The sequence below is a fragment of the Rhea americana genome, unplaced genomic scaffold, assembly GCF_003343005.1.
Source record: "Rhea americana isolate MKP2758 unplaced genomic scaffold, rheAme1 scaffold_30, whole genome shotgun sequence".
NCBI lineage: Eukaryota > Metazoa > Chordata > Aves > Rheiformes > Rheidae > Rhea > Rhea americana.
In genome coordinates, this window is record NW_028186424.1 from 5,078,776 (window position 1) to 5,097,738 (window position 18,963).

Below are 18,963 nucleotides of genomic sequence, written 5' to 3' on the forward strand. Positions count from 1 at the left end.
AAAAAAAAAAAAAAAAACCACTATATACAGAATCTTTCAGGATAAGAAGAATTAATTTGGTTACTTGGCCTTCTTATAAGACTAGTTTTCTCATGCTATCAAAATGAACTTAAATATCAAACTACAACAGCAGTCTGGCAGCATAAAGATTTTCAGTATCCAAAGTTAAAAAAAAAAAAAATCCAGCAACACCAACAAAAAAAGAACACCCCCCCTGAAAAGTAGACCATTACTTATTCAGAAAGTAAAGATTATAACCAAAGATACATGAGGATATTTTAATCAATGCCAGGCTGAATAGATTTTGCAGTRCACTGACCTTACTTTCATGAAATAYATATTAATGTTTATTTCCGTGAGTTTAAGTACTACATATTTTCCATAAAATAAAAACATTTTATAACCTTTTATTCTGTATAGGCATGTTACCTTTAACAAGCTGCTGTCTTGTACAGACTAACACGAGAAAACCAGTATACTACTCTGCCATATCTTCTTATACAGTATCAAAATTGAGTGTGCTATTGTACTATGATCATGTGTGGCACAAATGAGTACTGCATGTAAAACACAGTATTTTTCACATGAATTTAAAAAATAGATTTATTCAGCCTTTCTTCAAGTTGGAAAAAAGTCTGAATTCTCCACGTTTGATAACATAATTGAACAATTGATGAGTTCTCACAAATTCTTATCTGAACTAGAGAAAGATTTAAGAACCCTTRTTCCACATCACCCCAACTTTTTCAGTAAAAGATGTTAAAATAAAACAGTTTAGCGCTTAGAAAGGGCTAGAAATTTAATTTTCAAACCTCTAGGTCTCTTCACCCACCATCCTGCAGATGGATTTTGCCTCCTCTGAAAACTTGTCTGAATATGTTTCCTGGTCTTCCTTTACTCTTCGGTCAATCTCATCCCGTTTGACCCTTTCCTTATGCTTCCTGAATGGAGACTGTCCTTCAATCATTTCATAAATCAAGCACCCAAGACCCCACCAATCAGGGCTGAAGGTATACTTTTCATTTTTGAGCACTTCTGGAGCTAAAAAACAAACCAAAAGATTTCTTATGAAGATTTACTTTAAATTGATTGAATTTTGAAAAACTCCCAGGTAGTTTTCTGGTACTGCACAAAGATTCTTTRTACCCTGTATAAATGTTAATTTCTACAGTGAAGATTCTGTGGATATCCAACCGAAGCACTGAAGTGTTTAAGATCCATACTGTTTACAAACTGAGCATGAAGTTTTTCCAAAGTATAAAGAAAAATCCAAATGTCAGCATCAAAAGAAATAGGCTGCCTATCTGTGACTCTAGATTTCCCTGAACCTCAAAAGAAATTAGGTGCTTTCTTAAAATTCTACTTAAAGTTAGTATTTCCAAAATTAAGCTTGAGTTTAATCAGAAGGCTGGCGATTGACAACTAACATCTACCAACACATAGTTTAACCTTTCTTCACACACAGAGTCTAACAACTAATCCAGATCTAATACAGTTCTTTGGACAAGTCATTCATGTATTCACAGAAGTTTAACCAAACTTGCTGGTAAAACACAACTAAAGATACTTTACATACCCATATAACCAACAGTCCCAACTCGCCCTCGGACTGTTTCTCCTTCCGGAATCTGCACAGCTAATCCAAGATCTGAAATTCTGATATGTCCTGTTTATGTTAAAACAAATTATAGTCAGCCAGCAAATAAAGTATCATCACTTAAAATATATTTCTCTAGCATATCTCATCAAAACCCCCCAACACATTAAGACATTCGGACATCATGTATCACCACATAACACTAACCTTAACTTAACTAGAAAGGAGTGATTTATCAGTAYCCCCTCTCCCTCCCCCCTCCTTTTTAGGGAAAGGGAAAAAAGGGAGGGGGGCGGAAGGTAAGACAGGCACAGATCTCCTAACAGACTTCCTGAAGGTCATAGAGAAAGATTCACTGTCAAATATTCTATTCCTAGCTTTGGCATGGGCTGTGACTCTAGGTTGAACAGGAATTATGACTGCTCATTTCAAATTCTGTATTAACACACCAGAGAGCTGTATTTTTTCATTCTGTATTCCCCTACACCCACACACTTAGCTTTCTGACTGCCTAAGAAACCATTAGCAGTTACTCCATTTATTCATCATAGGTGAAAACCGTAACCCATCCCGAGATAGCTTTCCCTAACAAAATACCCTAATAATGCCGAGTGCAAGTTGGAATTGTTATCTCCAAGCCTCTCAAAAAGAAGTTTGCTAACCATAACCTATTTAGAATTTTAATTGTGAGATATCAGTTACATATTAGGATTTCCCCTTCTCATGAACCACTCAAATGTGGATAACCTCAACTTTTATTTCACTTTATAAGTGATAACCTCTCAGGTGACTACCTCTCCTATTATGCATGGCATTTATACTTGCTCCTGCAATGCAGCAGCAGTCTAGTGGAAGAATGACCATGAGTYATCATGAACAATAATGTCCATGATGGACAATGGGAAAAAGAGCTACAGTTTCCTATCAACACCTATATTCCCCACGCACAGATATGGCCCATTGCTGAACAGACTCAGCACAAAATAATTCAAGGCAATAATTTTGACATGATTCTAATGTAGAAATATGTAACTTTCTTAATAAAACAATAAAATGCTAGGCAGAAAAAAGGAAAATTTCACTTTCCACTGCATTTTAAAAATCAAAAACCTACTAATCATCTGCAGTAATAAGATTCAGGGGGAAAAAAAAGAATGCATACTTCTAATAGTGGGTATGAGAACAGGAACAATGTTGTTGACAGAATCGTCAGAGTCACAGAATAATTCAGACTGGGAGGGACCTCAGGACGTCTGTAGTCAAACCTCCTGATCAAGCAGGGTCAGCCATGAGGCTAGCCAAGACTGTTGAGGACTCTTGAGTGTTGAGCTCTTGTTGAGCTCTACAGCATACTGTTGGGTAACTATGTATTAATTTCTGCTTTATATGTGTTGGATAACCATAGGGCTGTGAGGCAGGGGGAATAGGAAGGAAAAGACTGGAGAAAGCTAAGTGCCACTCTGTATACTGGTTGGGAATAACTGAATACTCGAGTGCCAAATGCTATTTTAAAYGCATTTGGATGCTCTTCTATTCTTTGACATCTGATGAACCCCTCTCAAGGGCAGGATCTGAGCTCCTGAAGTGATTTTCTAATTAGTCCCCTGTGCTCTCTGGAACAAGATCAGAATGTCCCTGGCAGACAGAAGGCATTTTAATATAGCCATGTAAGGCTACATTTTTCTCAAAAAAGCCTTCAACTTTTGCGAGGCATTACTGGAGGGAAAAAAAAAAGAAGAATGTATTTGATGTCTAGCAAAGCTTTAGTTCTTGGAAAATGACTTGTTCCAAGCTATTTTTTTTTTTTTAAAAAAAAAAGAAATTTATCATTCAGAATATCCTAACTTCAAAAATATTTTTGTTCAACTAAAATACTCAGCATTTGTAACAACAAATTCAGAAGAAGCTTAGAAGAAGGTAAATGCTGTATCTGTTCTACAGCGAAGCCAAAATATTCTGTTTCAGTCATTAAGGAAAATTAATTTGGCTTTTTGGAAGACAAAAGAAAAAAAAACACCCTACAAACATTTCTTCATACTTCCTTGATTCTCTCCAGCCACATATACACCACTGGCCATAAGATCTTCTGTTTTAATTAAAAATGTAACAAGACACAGATGCCTAAGTCAGTAAGCTACTATTTATTTTCCTCTTCATTGCTTAAAAACTAAGTAGAATTATGGCACCATATTCGACAAGTGATGCTTCCATGTTCAAGGATGAAGAAAAAAAGTTACATAGAAGTTTTMGCCATGTTAAATCAGCGGAGAGGTGGAAGGGGGAAGGAAGTGGCCATTCTAAAGATGGAAACCAACCCCTCAATACCACTTCTTACTCTCTTCCTCTTCTCACAAAAAGCCCACCAATGCTTTCTACTACTCTCTTAAAAAGCAACGGCAGTTTTTCCCTTTCCATATGTAAGTATGCTAAAATGTTAATGTGTGTCAGTCAGGTCCCTGGTATTATAGAGAGACTGTTCAATTCCTTTGGTTTCTGACACAATATTTACCACATTTTTAACTCTGGAACTGAAAACTAAAATTAGAGTTTACCTACCACAATCATCAAGGAGTATGTTCTCAGGCTTCAAGTCTCTACAAATAAAACAGAATTAAAAAGGTCCATTATCCAGAGGCAAAATTACTTGCCATCATCAAATGCAACTAATGCAAAATAGGACTTCTTAATACAGTTCTCATTAGCAATGTTTTTCCAGCTTCATCAATAAACAAAAGGAGATGTAAAGTTTGTAAAGTTCAGGATCGATAACACTTTGTCCATAAAACTCTTCAGATATATTTTTCCCAACTCTCCATCCTATTTACATTTATGACAGTAATTCATGTTTCACAGATAAGTGACCTCCTCTACAAAAKGTGAAATTTCAAATGGAAGAACTGTCAACTTACACCTAAATTTGCATTAAAAGGCTTTTCTCATGAGAGAAAGATCCATGCAACTCCGCATCAGTAAAACAACTCAGCACTTGCTGCAGTTTGACACTGCTTGCAATATGCCAGAATATGAGTAAAAGTAGGAAATACTCATAAGACTTATTAGGACTAAGCATATGCTGAAATATTTATTCAAACCCAGTTCCTGCCTGTAATTTGAGCATGCAGCTTCTAAAGCTTATTAAGCAGTTGTCTCTAGTAAGGATTTTTTGCAATCAACTCTCTGCTAAGAGCATCTGAAATTTTTCTGCTGTCAGCATCAAAGTTGTATGTGAAACATTCTTTAGCTATTAAAAACTAGCAAGTCTCAGGAAATAGTCAAAGAACAAATCATTGGTGTTGCAATTCTGGGCTTCATAAAAATTCTCATACATTTTTAATTTAAGAACAAACGAAAAGAAAAAGCACAAATATATGTTACAACAGGATCAGATTCCCCCCACAAAGAAAATCTGGGGAGTCACTGAAGCTGACCAAGAAGCTCTTCAAAGGTCACTTCCAGGATTTACCTTGTCAGACTTTACTCAAAATATATACAAATAAATATTTAAATTGTGACACGCATTACAGTGTGTGGGCTGCAATACAGTCTCTTAAATTTCTTCTACCATTAATACCATGAGGTCATACACAGACCTTATCTTTAAGGAGACTTAGACCTTATTTCTTCCCAACCCTCCATCCTATTCACATTATATTTACTAAGCAATTCACATTTCACAGGTAAAAGACTACCTCCACATATRATAATTAATATTAGTGAAAAAAGTATTTGCATATATGTACAGTTGCAACAAGAATTCACATAAACAACTCATACAAAAGCAGAAAACACTGAATAATGCAGAAACAATGGTTTTAGAAAGAATGACTCTACGGTTTACACGTTCAAAATGGGAGAAAGTATATACGTATTACCAATAATACCATATCACAAATACATAGATTTCTCTTTTCATAAACACATGCATGTGTATATCTGACTTTTTTCAAATATTGATAAATCCATATACTGAGGTATCAGTAATCATGCTGAAGTTTTATTACTTCATGAGATTAACTGTACAAAGCAGTCAACAAAATGCTTTCCTCCAAATACTTTAAGAACTCCCCATAATATTAATCAYTTAATATTATAAGACTACAATATTATGGAAGTCAAGTGAGTCCAAAATCAAAGWAGTATCAAATAGAAAGTTATGAAAATTTAACTTAAATTTCAGGCAGAAACAAATCTACTTTAAAATGCGTAATATATACTCAGGTTAAGCCAAGCAAGAMAACTGCTTGTAAAGCAGGGTTCCAACTCCAAAAAGGCTAATTAAAGCCTAACATGATACTTAATAGCAACAACTGCTCCTTAATGGAAACTATATTCAATTCTGGCATGATCTGAGTCAACCGATGATCTGTCAACATTAAAGACATGTTGTTGCCAAAATTCCAGCTGTTGAATGCAATTAGTTTCTCGATCTAGTGGTTCACAAGATGTCAGCTTTGGGAACAGGSTAGAGATTGGCCGTCAGTGTGAGCTTTGGGATGGCAGGTTGGGGTATCAGCTTTCTTCTCCCCTTGTGCTACCATGCAGGGGCCAAAGGCACAGTTTCTGCAGGCTCCAGCCCTGTGCGCTGCAACAGGCTGCAAGCTAGACTAAGTACTCTAATTCTAGGCAGAGAGGCTCAATTTCCCTTCTTGAAGTAGAGGATGGCAAAGGRTACAAAACTAAGAGCTTCACTAAAAAGAAACAGATTTAAAAAATGATATATTTTATTTAATTTAAAATAAACACGCTCTAGTTCATTTTTGCTATAGCTTACATCAGCTATCCTACACAGAAAGTTTCTGGATAAAATGTTCTGAAATGAGCAAAAACTTCTAGGTTAACCAGAATTATTAGCATTGTTTATATATTCATTCAAGGATTTGCTGATGCAGGCTGGAATCTAATACTGTCATTGGACATACACTTCAGGACATTTCACYGTAAAGATGTGTACTGTGAGCATCAGCAGCAGGCAGGCTGTCTGGTTCAGGAGGCAGGAGCTGTCTGGTTCATCCAAAACAGCTTCAATAGGCCRTAAGTGGGGAGAGAGAAACTACCTCTCCAAACAGCTTAACTGATTAAAAAAAAAAAAAAAAAATCTGTAATTCTTCAGGAGTCAAGTATCTAAACTCCAACGATAAAACTTGGGCACTGGAGTTCTTTTTTTGAAGCCAGGCATTTGTTCCCTGCTCTCTCCCCCCATGTAAATCTCGCTTTTGCTCTAYGCACGATCAGACTCTTGATGCAGCAGATGGATGAATAGCTCCACCACTGTCTGTTCCTGGCTGCGTGTGCGCGCGAGAGCGTCGGCAGCATATGGCAAGCTAAGGATCGTTTCACAAGCTACCCCTGACCAAGTCAGCCGGCTCCTTGCTACGGCAGCGCAGCGCCAGGCCCTCCTCCCAGCTCTGCACCTGCTCGTTCAACCCCACGGACCCTCACGACTACCTCGCCTCGAACCCCAGTGTCAAAATCGCACAGCCCGACTCCAGGCTCCTACAGGCTGCTTGAAATACAGTAATAACTGGTACGCTGACACATGAAACACAAAAATTGGTGTTAAAAGAGAAGAAAGCCAAGCCTACTTTGTCTTTTCGAGGGACTTTGCCACTGGTGGTGACACATCCCAAATATATTAACTATTAACATGCCTGACAAATACTGCCATTCCAGAACTGAAAGAACTAACAAGATCTATTGATTTTAGCTCTAGCTGCTGCCACCCATTGCACTGAGGATTTCTACCGCAGAAGTTCTGAACTTCCCTTCTTCCACTGCCTTTAGAATATACTTACGCTGTGAATATATAGTCAGTCATAAAAGCATGTTTTATCAGGAAAAATCTTATCACAGTTTGCTAAAAACAATTTAAKCCATTTGATTAAAGAGAATTTAATATAAAGTTTTTCCTCTACAGCTGGAACACAAATGCTCTAACAGTTCTTCAGTGATGGCAACAAGAATTAGCTTTGATTTTAGAAATTCAGTGATCCCACAAGAATTTACTGTGTTCAAGCTGACAGCAACAAGAGAAAAAACACTCTGCARAAGAGGAAAATACAAAAGGAATGAAAAACCTCAGTCACTATTAGTTCCCTTAGTTAGGGAAAATAAATCYTTCAATGAAAGAAGAGGTACTTGAAATTGCTTCCCTTCTCAGCCCACAACTAACATTGTGACTGTGGACTACCTTAAACTTCTTCAGTGTTGATAAAATCATTAAGGCCAGTTTTYCCCAAGCTTTCTGTTTTACTGACTGTATATATGCACTCCACTGCTTGCTAAATACATTTGCTTCAAGATACCTGATACAGATTTTTGATTGTGTAGTGTATAACTGTAATTAGTGATACTCTAAAGAATTTTATAACCATCTGTCTGGGCTTGATTGTAAAACTGTATGATTTATGACAGCTACATTACTAAATGTACTGTACAGAAAGAGTACATGTGGAAACAACAAATCTCCCAGAAAACCAGTATTAGCAAAACTGAAGAAAGTACAAGACTTTTTGCAAAAAGTTGGTTATTCTATATTAAAAAAAGAGCAGGGCCAAAAGCRATTCCACAGAGAAAATTATCCAGACATTTTCTCATTTTATTCCTCAAGTGTAGTTGACCAGACACTGTATAATTAGAATTCTCATTTTTCATCTATTTACATATTAGGTAGGAACCCCCTTAGTAAGTCTTATACGGTACTATTKAAATAATGATATAATACTTTCAGGTATTATGATTGAATTCAAGCCTTTCCTTTTCCTCCCTGAGCATGAAAATTATTCAGTTACTAGTACGTGCACATGCAATTGTCTCTTGCTCCTTCATTTCATTATGAACAGAAACTATAATTTTTATTTTTTCATTAAAGTGCAATTCATACTGGTTTAACTGTGAAATTACTTTTTTTTTTTGCTTGCTCCTACACTACATGTTTAAGGTCACACGAGCTTGAGACCTATTAAAAAAATCCTAATAAATGGAATACCACRATACCGCATAAATTAGACACCACCATAATAAGGAGAGAAGTCATGACACCACCACCATCCCAGACTCTGGAAYTGTGGGCAGAGACTGCTAGGGTTCAATACTTATGTCTGAATGTCTTCTAGTATATAAATRGCTAACTAGCTGCGTTTAAACACATGGGCTGTTTTCTACAATCAGCTTTGTTCTCGCTCGGGCCAAAGTGAGGTGATCTACTTGCAGCTGATCCATGAGAATGATGAGCAAAAACAAGACTCAGCTTCTTCAGTATGTGCATACCAAAAACGTACTCTATAACATGGCAAGTTCAGTAAAACTCTTYAGGGAGCCCCACACAACAGCCGACATAAGCCAGGTCTTCAAGCATTCTRTATTTGACCCATTTTAACGCATGGCATACTCATGAAACTATATAATTAGAACTGACATCAGTATAGACAGCCCCAGAAAAGAAAGGTATTTAAAAAACAGTGCATTTTCAGGTGATACTAATAGGAGGAGGAATTTTTTAGATAAACTACAGAGATCTAGTCCATGCCTCTGCTATTTTCCGAGACTGATGTGTATCTTGATCTTTTCCCTCACCAATATAGAGTTAAGACTCATTATATTAAAGTTATGCAAAATCTTATTTTAAATCTACTTTAAAGACAATTGATGCTTGCTGTTTTGCACCATTAACAGAGTCGGCGTTCTTGTTCCCCACTAAGTTTGTTTTGCTTGTTTTGTAATATTTAACACCGGGGCTACATGATGTATGTACAGAGACCAGAAAGTAGTAAGATCATATGAYCTCAGTTACAATATATTAGCACTCTGACAATTCCATTCATTCAAAGGCACTAATGTATCACGCAATGCAGCAAGTGACATCCATAGCTGCCTTTGAACTTCTTCAGAGTAGGCAGGAGAGGAAACCTATGTGAGCCTAAAGCTCATTTATTTATCTGTTCTGCTAATTAATTAACTTTGTAAATCATACTTTTTCCTATCACTTTGCAAACCAATTTTGAATCAACTCTATAATATTTCATAATACAGCAAGTATCTACACTTAAATTAACAGTAAGATGACAAGTAAGAGCAGTGTTTCCAAATGRCATGTCAACAAAAGGACAACTGAACAAAAGTTTTTGCACCTTTTAGAACAAAGTCTATCAGGTAATTCAATTTCTTTTAAATAGTAGTTCATACCATTAACATGCTGAATACACATGAAGTTTCCAAGTACCAGTTACTGCAGTTAACTCACCTGTAAACAATCCTCTCCCTCTGCAAATCCTCCAGACCACAGCACAACTCCGCAGCATAGAAAATAGCCCTTTCTTCATCAAAGCCAGGATTTCCCATGTTATATATGTGAAACTTCAAATCTCCTCCATTCATTATTGTTAATACTAAACACAAGGCATCTTTTGTCTCATAGGTGTAGGATAAACTAACCTAAAAGTGGGGAGGGGGAAAGAATATCGTTTTTCACTCATATACCAAATACAATACTACACTCAAACCGTAGCACAACTTACAGTTCTTTTCCTAATACGAAACCTTCTATGAACCTTCTTAAAAAGCCAATCGCTACTGTCTGTTGAAGTCTTACTTTGAACAACCGCCCTCTTAATCTTCCTGGGGTAACRTACTTGAAAACCCAAAGGAATCCAGACTAATTATTACACATAGACAAACCTTGTACCACCATTAAGAACAAMTAAGTGACATAAATCTGTTAAGATATCCCAGAACTCCATCCAGACAATGGATTTATTGATGGTGTCTCTTACTATTGCTGCTTATTATTGATGGCTGCTTATTATTCCTTACAGAGGTAACTTGTACATGTACCTTATTTTATCAATACCTCAGCAATTACCCATTTCCAAAGCACTTCCTTGAGCCTCTTTAACAGGTGCTCTAGATTAGGGAAACTAAAAGGTTATGTCCTGCACCTGGGGAAAAATAACCCTAGGCACCAGTACAAACTGGGGACTGACCTGCTGGAGAGCAACTCTGCAGAGAAGGACCTGGCAGTGCTGGTGGATGACAGACTGACCATGAGCCAGCAATGTGCCCCTGTGACCAAGAAGGCCAATTGTGCCCTGGGGTGCTTTGGGAAGAGTGTTGCCAGCAGGTCAAGGGAGGTGATCCTGCCCCTCTCCTCAACACTGGGGAGGCCTCATCTCAAGCACTGTGTCCAGTTCTGGGTTCCCCAGTACAAGAGAGACATGGAGCTACTGGAGAGAGTCCAGCAGAGGGCTACAAAGATGACCAGAGGGCTGGAGCACCTGCCCTATGAGGAACGGCTGCGAGAGCTGGGCCTCTTCAGCCTTGGGAAGAGAAGACTGAGGGGGGATCTGATCAATGTGCATAAGTACCTGAAGGGAGGGTGTCAAGGGGACGGGGACAAACTCTTTCCAGTTGTCCCATGTGACAGGACAAGAGGCAATGGGCAGAAATTGAAGCACAGGCAGTTCTGCCCGACCGTGAGGGTGAATTTCTTCCCTGTGAGAGTGATGGAGCACTGGACCAGGTTGCCCAGAGAGGTTGTGGAGTCTCCTTCTCTGGAGATGTTCAAGGCCCGCCTGGATGTAACCCTGTCTAACATGATCTAGGTGACCCTGCTTGAGCAGGGGTGGTTTGACTAGATGATCCAGAGGCCCCTTCCAACTTCACTGATTCTATGATTCTATGTAAAAATCAAATGCCTAATTTCTGTTCCATTTTTTCAAATCACTGCATATTCCCTGGCTTTAATACTTGCCAACAGTACAACAGACTTACCATAGCTCTTTACAGTTTTTCCTCTTACTGTATTTGGAATGACATATTGATGGGGCAGGGAGAACAGTTTCTCTTCAGATTTATATAAATATTTTGAAAGCACAYGTGAAGTTTTAAAGCAGAATTGTGAATTCAAAGCAAAATAGTTTTACAACAGCAGAACAAACTGCAAAATTTAACATATTTTYTATGCTAAAAAATCAATTTTAATTAAGAAACTATTTGGCTTTTGACCATCTAGCAGGATCTTAAAAATTACTTGAACAGTCTAACTTGTATTGAAAGCAGTGGGATTTAAACGTATACTTACCTTCCATTTCTTAATACAAATCAATCCATTTTTTTTTGACTCAATGAATATTTTTAAATGCAGCACAAGCACATACAGGCCTTAACTTATTAATAATATCAAACTTTTACTTCAGAAGAAGTATAAATGCAATAATGAATAAACAAACATACAAATCAGCTACTTACAGTAAGGTTTCTCATTTGATGGTTTAAGCCACTTGGGTTTTTTTTTTTTTAGTGATCTATCGGCCATTATTGGCTTCAGTTGTGCCACATGCACGAAAAATTATCTACCCRCTCCCATCCCAATTTCACTGGGGATCTTAGATCCAGATCATCTCTGTTCATTGATATAACACCTGGCAGCTAGGGAAAAAGATTTACGCACACCACTATAAAGTGATGTTAAATTCAAGTTTTTTGAATTATTAATGTATAATACTTACATATATTGAAAGAATATTACTTAAATGGAAGTTTCATACTTAGTATCTCGCATCTCTCTACAGCTAGTAATTTCTGGAGAGCAATTCAAGCCTATGAGGCTTGTGAATAAAGGACATTAGCATATTTACACATTAATGCATGCAGCCAGCACATTTTTTTTTGCTTTTTTTTTTTGTTTTTGTTTAGCTGGCAGCATTCTGAAGTTTTTCAACTTTTTTTTAATATAGAAAATTTAACAGATTTTTTTTTTTTTTTAACTAGCCTCCAATTCCCTCCAAATCAGGTACTTTAAAAGCATCTCTGACTAGTAACAGAAAGCTTAGCAGCCAATGAATTCGAAAACAAAGCAAAATTCATTTACAATTAACATTTAAATGACAACAATTTAGTGAAGGAGATAGACATTACCGGAGGAAAAGTTTACGTGGTATACATACTCTTTGATCTTCTAAGCTACTACATTTGCTGTTTAACAGTTACAGTTACTAGCAGACCATAAAATATGTGATGGTATCACACCAAAGTGTTAAAGTTTTAATTCTGTGGAATTTCCGTTAAAAAGTTATGGTAATTGTTTCATATCTAATATGCCTTCTTCAGCCTTAGTTCACATAGCAAAGCAGTACAACTAACCTAAATTGAAACAGTAGTGACTTTTCATGTTTATTTTGAAATGCATAAACACCACAGCAATGAATGCTATCAAAATACCTAAAGAGATAGAAGACTTAAAAAAAAAAAAANAAAGAAAAAAAAAGAAAAAGAAATGTATGATTCTGTGATAACATAACTTCTAACAGGAATTAAATAGCAGACCTCCCATGAAGTCAGCCCTTTGGAACTACAGTTCTAAAGATGAAGTTAGAAATCAGTGTTTACCATAAGAAAATAAGAACATGAGATTGGAGTAGGAGGTAAGAGGGGAAAACAGAGCAAGGGATTGGAAGAAGAGATAAAGAAGAGAAATAGAGGAGGTTAAAAAAACAGGAGAGAATAAGGTATATGGAATATCCTCTTTATTAAGTCTAAGTAACTATACTCAATCATATGCTGCAGTAGAAATAGAATTCAAGTTATTATTCAAGACTGAGTACTATAGAATAATCTATCTACCTTTAAATAGAAAACAAAGATTCAGTGGCATCTGCATCCTGAAACAGAACCTAACGTCTTGGKTATAGGCAAGAAAAAAAACTCTCAGGCTAGAACCAATTCAATATTGGATGTAAACACCCTCTGCACAGAGCTACTCTAATTCACATATAAGACGTACTAGTCTTTATATCAATCATTTCTCTTGGCAGTTACATACTCTTTAAGTCAATTACAAAAGTGTCTTGTGCCCATGAGCTCCTGGAAGAAACTGAAATTGAAATGAATCAAGCAATGGGAGACAAACTTCTGTGAACAAGATCAGAAGAAGATACTTACTACAAACCTACTATTCACTTTTTCTAGAATTCGTTTTTCATTTAGAGCCATTGATTCTCCTTTCCTCTTCTTTATTCTCTTTTTTTCTAGCTTTTTACAAGCATACATTTTTCCTGTTGCCCGCACTTGACAGGCACACACCTAGAAAAGGGAAGATACATCAGAGGCACTCTTTTTTTTCTTTTTTTTTTTTACATTTTTAATGAGGATAAAATGTTATTTCTTTTTTTCAAACTCTTGAATGCTCTCAGAAAATGAGTCTAGAAGAATCAATACACAGCATTCACCTCTGAAACAAGGCCACAAAAGCTGTAACAGAAATGGAAAAAATGGTTATAGAGGGGCAAACCTATTTTTGCTAGAGCTGAATGATTTAGTAAGACTGCATTTTGTATGGGTGAAACATCTGCACTATATACGTATAAACAAACAGGACAGACGACAAATATGCATATGGGAGAAAGATAACAATGTTTCAGTAACCCTTCTTCCCCTTCAGTACAGGCATGCAAAAAAATCTATGTTCTCATTGCCAAATAAAAGAATTTCAGCAGAATGCTATGTAACTGTTATAGTCAGTGGAAGCTTCTCCATCTTTCTGCATAACCTCCAGCACTGAGATTAGYATATTAAAAGAAAATGGTTTGGACTGACAACAGTTTGCCTATTGATATGTCAAAAGTAGATTGTTAACAGAACCAAGAGATAAAATCAGCTTTTCCTGTATATTAACATTTAAGGATTGCCTTGTAGAAAGATGCCTCAGTACTCACCTCTCCAAATCCACCTTTGCCTAGCACTCGGTAATGCCTAAATGTGTGTTTGGTTACTGGTTGCCTGATTAACAGAAAGAAACAGTAACTGTAACAGGAATTACAAAAAAATTTTAATTCCCCCCCTTCCCAAGGTCCGTGTTCATTTTCTCCTTCCTATTCTGAACAGCATCTGACAGTTGAACAAATGTTGCCTTGACCACATGAAGACCGTATTACAAGTTCAATGTCAAATGAAAGGGGTACCCTTACTAGCTTCATGTGGTCAAACATTCACARCAGCCGGGCGAGGGGGTGGGGCGAGGTGGGATTAGGCCCTACACCGTTTAGGATAAGAAAAAGTAAGGCTCTAAATGATGGTTATGGTGTTTATTTCTTTAAAGAGCATTCAGTGTTAATGCTGTTCAGTTTTTAGGGAYGCAAACGGAACTTCTACTAGGTTCATTTGGTAGAGAATTTGGTTTGAATTACATCTATTTCTCTTCCTGACTTTCTCCTCAATTCAGTAAAAATGAAAGCAATAGGAAATAATTAATAAAATTAATGTTGTGTGATTTCCAGAAGTGCTCAATATCATCCTGTACCAACTTCAGACTTCTGAAAAAGTTTGGACATTCATTTCATGTTGATTTAGAAGCCCCCAAACAGATGCTGATATAAAGATTTTGGTGACTTTCAATTAYCAGATCTTTGTCCCAACTACCTGAAAAACTGATTAGTTACCTAATCACATAATGGGTAACAAAACCATTCTGCTCACTAGTCACTAATTAGACCGTGTTTGAAACCAAATGCCGATAGAAATTCCCARAAGGATTGGTATCCCACTACAAACTTGACAGCTAAACATATGGATATGGTAATAAACTMGTATTTTTCTAAAACAAATTTACCACTTAACGACTCCTGGACAGACACTTCAGCCAGAGTATCAGCTCTTTAACTGTTCCATCAATATCCTTCTTTACATCTTGTTTTTCAGATTATAATTTCTCAGGCAAGTAGTATCATTGATTGGGGCTCTACATTGCTTGTAGCATAACAAGCAGAGGTGTCCACAAAATAAAACAGTAATGTWAACATCATAAATGAACTTACTTTTCCAACCATTTCCACTGTAAAAAACGGGAAAAATACACACTTTCTTGGTAAGCTTCAAAAGGTCTTCTGCTTAAATATTCATGGACAACTCTAGGGATGTGAAAATAAAATCAGTCATTCTTATACTGACATACTGATAAAGCAGGAGACGCTATCATCCTTTTAAAACCAAACACATCAGTGAAGCTGTAGGCAAGAGAACATTGTCTTGTTATKCACTAGTGTTTTGACAGGAATAGTTCTATGTGACAGTTAGCTGCTTACTTTGAGAGACACCTAGGTTAAAACCGCTGAGGAGCACAGTGACACTCCTACTTACTACAGTAACTAGAAGTTTGACGTGTATGTATTCGCATTAACTGTCTTCAAGCCCATCTGCACAGCATTATCAGGTGAAGGTACTTCCCATACATTAATGCCAGGATTTATGCATGAGAAAGAAGTTCCCTCCTCACCCTATCACCCACCTCTACCATAAGCAGTCAGGCCGTAAAGTGCAGAGAAACATAAGACTCTCAGAACAGCTTATCATGAGAACTCATGCAAGATCAGAGTTCTCTGTCAAAAGGCTGGTCCTAACACTTTTTTCAGTAGTCTTTTAAAATTTTGGGTACATCAGAATGATTGTAATTGAAGAAAGGGGGGTTGAATGCTAAGCTTAAGTTCTTTTCTTTGGCTTCTATATTCCATCCATCTACAACTTCTTGGGGTTTTTTTTTAGCTTATCCACAGACTGTAGCATTAAAAAAAAAAAAAAAAAAAAAAAAAAGTGTTGCAACCTCTAACATCTACTCACCGTTGCCCTTAGAAGCATCACGTCACAACTTAGCAGCTAACCTACTACAAAAAGTCTGCTCTCACCATCAACACAATGACATACCCAAACTAGCTCAGTAGAAAAAAAATATATTATATTAGAGTTTTATAAGAATTACCTTAGTTTTTGCTTCACCAGTAAAACATAGGATCTCTAAGGTTAATTTATAAGTACCAAAAAGCCTTTTTAGAAAAAATGAGAGCTCTTAAGACATATGACAATTAATGAGCACATTTAAAAGCAAAGTTACCGGAAAGACWGCCTGGCCAGAACTGATGAATTTCAATTTGTAGCACTGACCTGTAGCTAGAACAAGCATTTTATAGCTCAGAACAAAGCTTTTAAAAGCACAAAATTGATCTGAAAGAATGTATCTTTTCAGGGAAGCTGAAGTTCATCAACCAGTGTTTAAATAAGTATTTAAAAACAAAATATTACTTAAAGATTAATATAAAACAGGACTCATCAGAAGAGCCCCTTCCCAAATCCCTTTCAACATAACAAAGACATCAAACAGTATGTGTAGTCAGAATCTAAATATTTTATTGGATATTAATTAAAAATAAAAATCAATCTGCCTCAGCTTCACTGCTAAGAATTCTGGATTAGAAAGCCACAGGTAAAGTACCATATCTCCATTTTCAAGTAGATAGAATAGAGACAAAAAGAGTAATACCTTGTTCAGAAATAAAGTCTCTCTTTCTCAATAGCTATGCTAYGCAACCAACTACAACCCCACAAATATGACTTCTGAAAGGTATTTACAGGAAAGGATCTACAAGTTATCCTACATTCTCTGAAAGAATGTAAAGGAATTTTGTTCTAGAATTTGAAATTTAAATACTAAATGACATCCAAACCTGTGTGCCACATATTTTTATCATTCCTCTTAAGCTAATCACCCAGGTGAAAAAGAAATTGGGAAAATAGCACCACTCAAACTGCACTCAGACATTTATTGGACAGAGGAAACAGGATGATATACAAGACAGAACATCCATTTGAAACAAGTTTTATTAGGTGCTCACACATGCCTTTCGATCTTTTAGTCTCAGGTTGTTGTAAAGTATACTTATTTTCTATTGCCAGGGAGATGACCCAAGCAGTGACAAAACACGTTGCAACTCTTCAGGCAAACATGATCAAGCATGCCTTGAAGAACCAGTAATATTAGAAATGTAAAAGCCCTGGAAAGACTTGGAACACTGGTAAACATGTAGTGTCCCTCAAAGAAAAGCTTTCCCTGCTGCAGTTGTATAAAATATCACTACTTGACTCCAGAGCAAAATCAAGTTGTGCTACTTGCAGCTATTTGTTTGCTATTTGCACTAAGCATTTCAATCAACCCTTTAATCAGCTATCCTAACGGAATATAACTGTTAGGTTGAGTGCAACTCATTTTCAAGAGCCATCAAGTATATAACATTGTTCACAAATGTTTCAGGCTTCCACGTATAACTTCGTATTTTGCAAGCACCTTCTCAGGAAAAAGCGCTCACTATCAAAATGTGAAAGAATACTAAAGAGAAAAAACTATTCTAAATTAGAGAATTCCTGATAACAGATAAAGCATTTGCAGACAATAGTAAGATTTTATGCAAAAATAAATAAGACAGCCTTCAATGATTATGCATCTCAGCATTAAAGAAAAAAAGAAACTCTGCAAAAGTCAGGCGTTTAAACTCTCTGAAGGAAACCCAGTCCTTTAGTGAATCCTGTTCCTAGTTTCTTAATTATATTCATAGAGATCAAATACTAATGTATGTAATAACTTCACCTTTCATTTGTCTCAGACACACATGAAGTTCTCCTGCAATATTTAAACTTAGCATTATTCATTTTTGACATACCTGGTACAGTCCATAAAAAGATCTTTAGATGGGTTCTTTTCCAGTCTCGCTTTACATTCATTTACTGTTTCCTGAGGTATTTCTGGCAAGTGTGCTGCAGACTTTACATAATGGAAAAAAATAAAGGCAATTTTGTAAATAAATTAAAAAAAAACAGTAAAAGTTCCATATTTTAAGTAAAATAAAATATGCTAATACAGAAAAGCACTAAAAGAGAACACCAGAAAAGTCAGGTTTAGGCAAAACTTGTATTTGTTCCTCATTACAATGAACTGCAAATCTTTCAACGCATTTCTACTGCAATACTTTAGGAAATAGATTTGGCAACAATTCTACTTTCTTCTCCTTCCGATATGCCTGCCACCACGAAAGCAAGTACCTATTTGTTCTGGCAGGAAGACAAAGGTGGGAGGGGTGAACAAGCAGTTTGGAAAAATATCTCAAACCAGTTCACAGAAATCTGTTTTTCACCAAAATTGCATTTTACATTTGGTAGTCCCAAAGAACCTATTAGAGGAGATGTGACTAACTTAGTCTMTCTACTTTCATAGCATCTGCAAAATGTTAATTTGAAGTAAAGCTTTACGAATTTGACCAGAGTAAGAGAAGCTGAAGGAATATCTATTCATAAAGAGTAAGTGTGTAATCATACATACACAAAACAGCTTCTATCAGTTGCCAAAGATTCTTAAAAATCAATCAGAAATATCTAATATATGCAAAAAGAGCAGATATTAATGACCTCCGTGCAGAAGACAAACAGCATGCTCCAGAACAAAACATCAGTTAACTCTGTGAAAACTTGTAGCAACTCTATAAATTTACAGCTAACTCATCAAGCCCATATAGGAGTAAACAAAAAAGCCCAGCYTGACTTTCAGGAATTCCTCA

At 36.4% G+C, this 18,963-nt stretch overlaps 1 protein-coding gene across 3 annotated transcripts in view; it reads right to left on the reverse strand.

The window, feature by feature from the left end:
* GRK4 (G protein-coupled receptor kinase 4) overlaps positions 1-18,963 on the reverse strand; it is a 39,325-nt gene that overhangs the window by 4,409 nt on the left and 15,953 nt on the right. For all 3 annotated transcript variants that reach the window (XM_085309632.1, XM_085309631.1, XM_085309633.1), the window contains exons 5-12: positions 18,073-18,173; positions 15,403-15,495; positions 14,305-14,368; positions 13,532-13,672; positions 9,837-10,027; positions 4,154-4,191; positions 1,577-1,666; positions 833-1,041 (exon numbers count right to left, since the gene is read on the reverse strand). In XM_085309632.1, the coding sequence (XP_085165758.1) occupies positions 833-1,041; positions 1,577-1,666; positions 4,154-4,191; positions 9,837-10,027; positions 13,532-13,672; positions 14,305-14,368; positions 15,403-15,495; positions 18,073-18,173 (927 nt within the window). The remainder of the gene's footprint in view (positions 1-832; positions 1,042-1,576; positions 1,667-4,153; positions 4,192-9,836; positions 10,028-13,531; positions 13,673-14,304; positions 14,369-15,402; positions 15,496-18,072; positions 18,174-18,963) is intronic.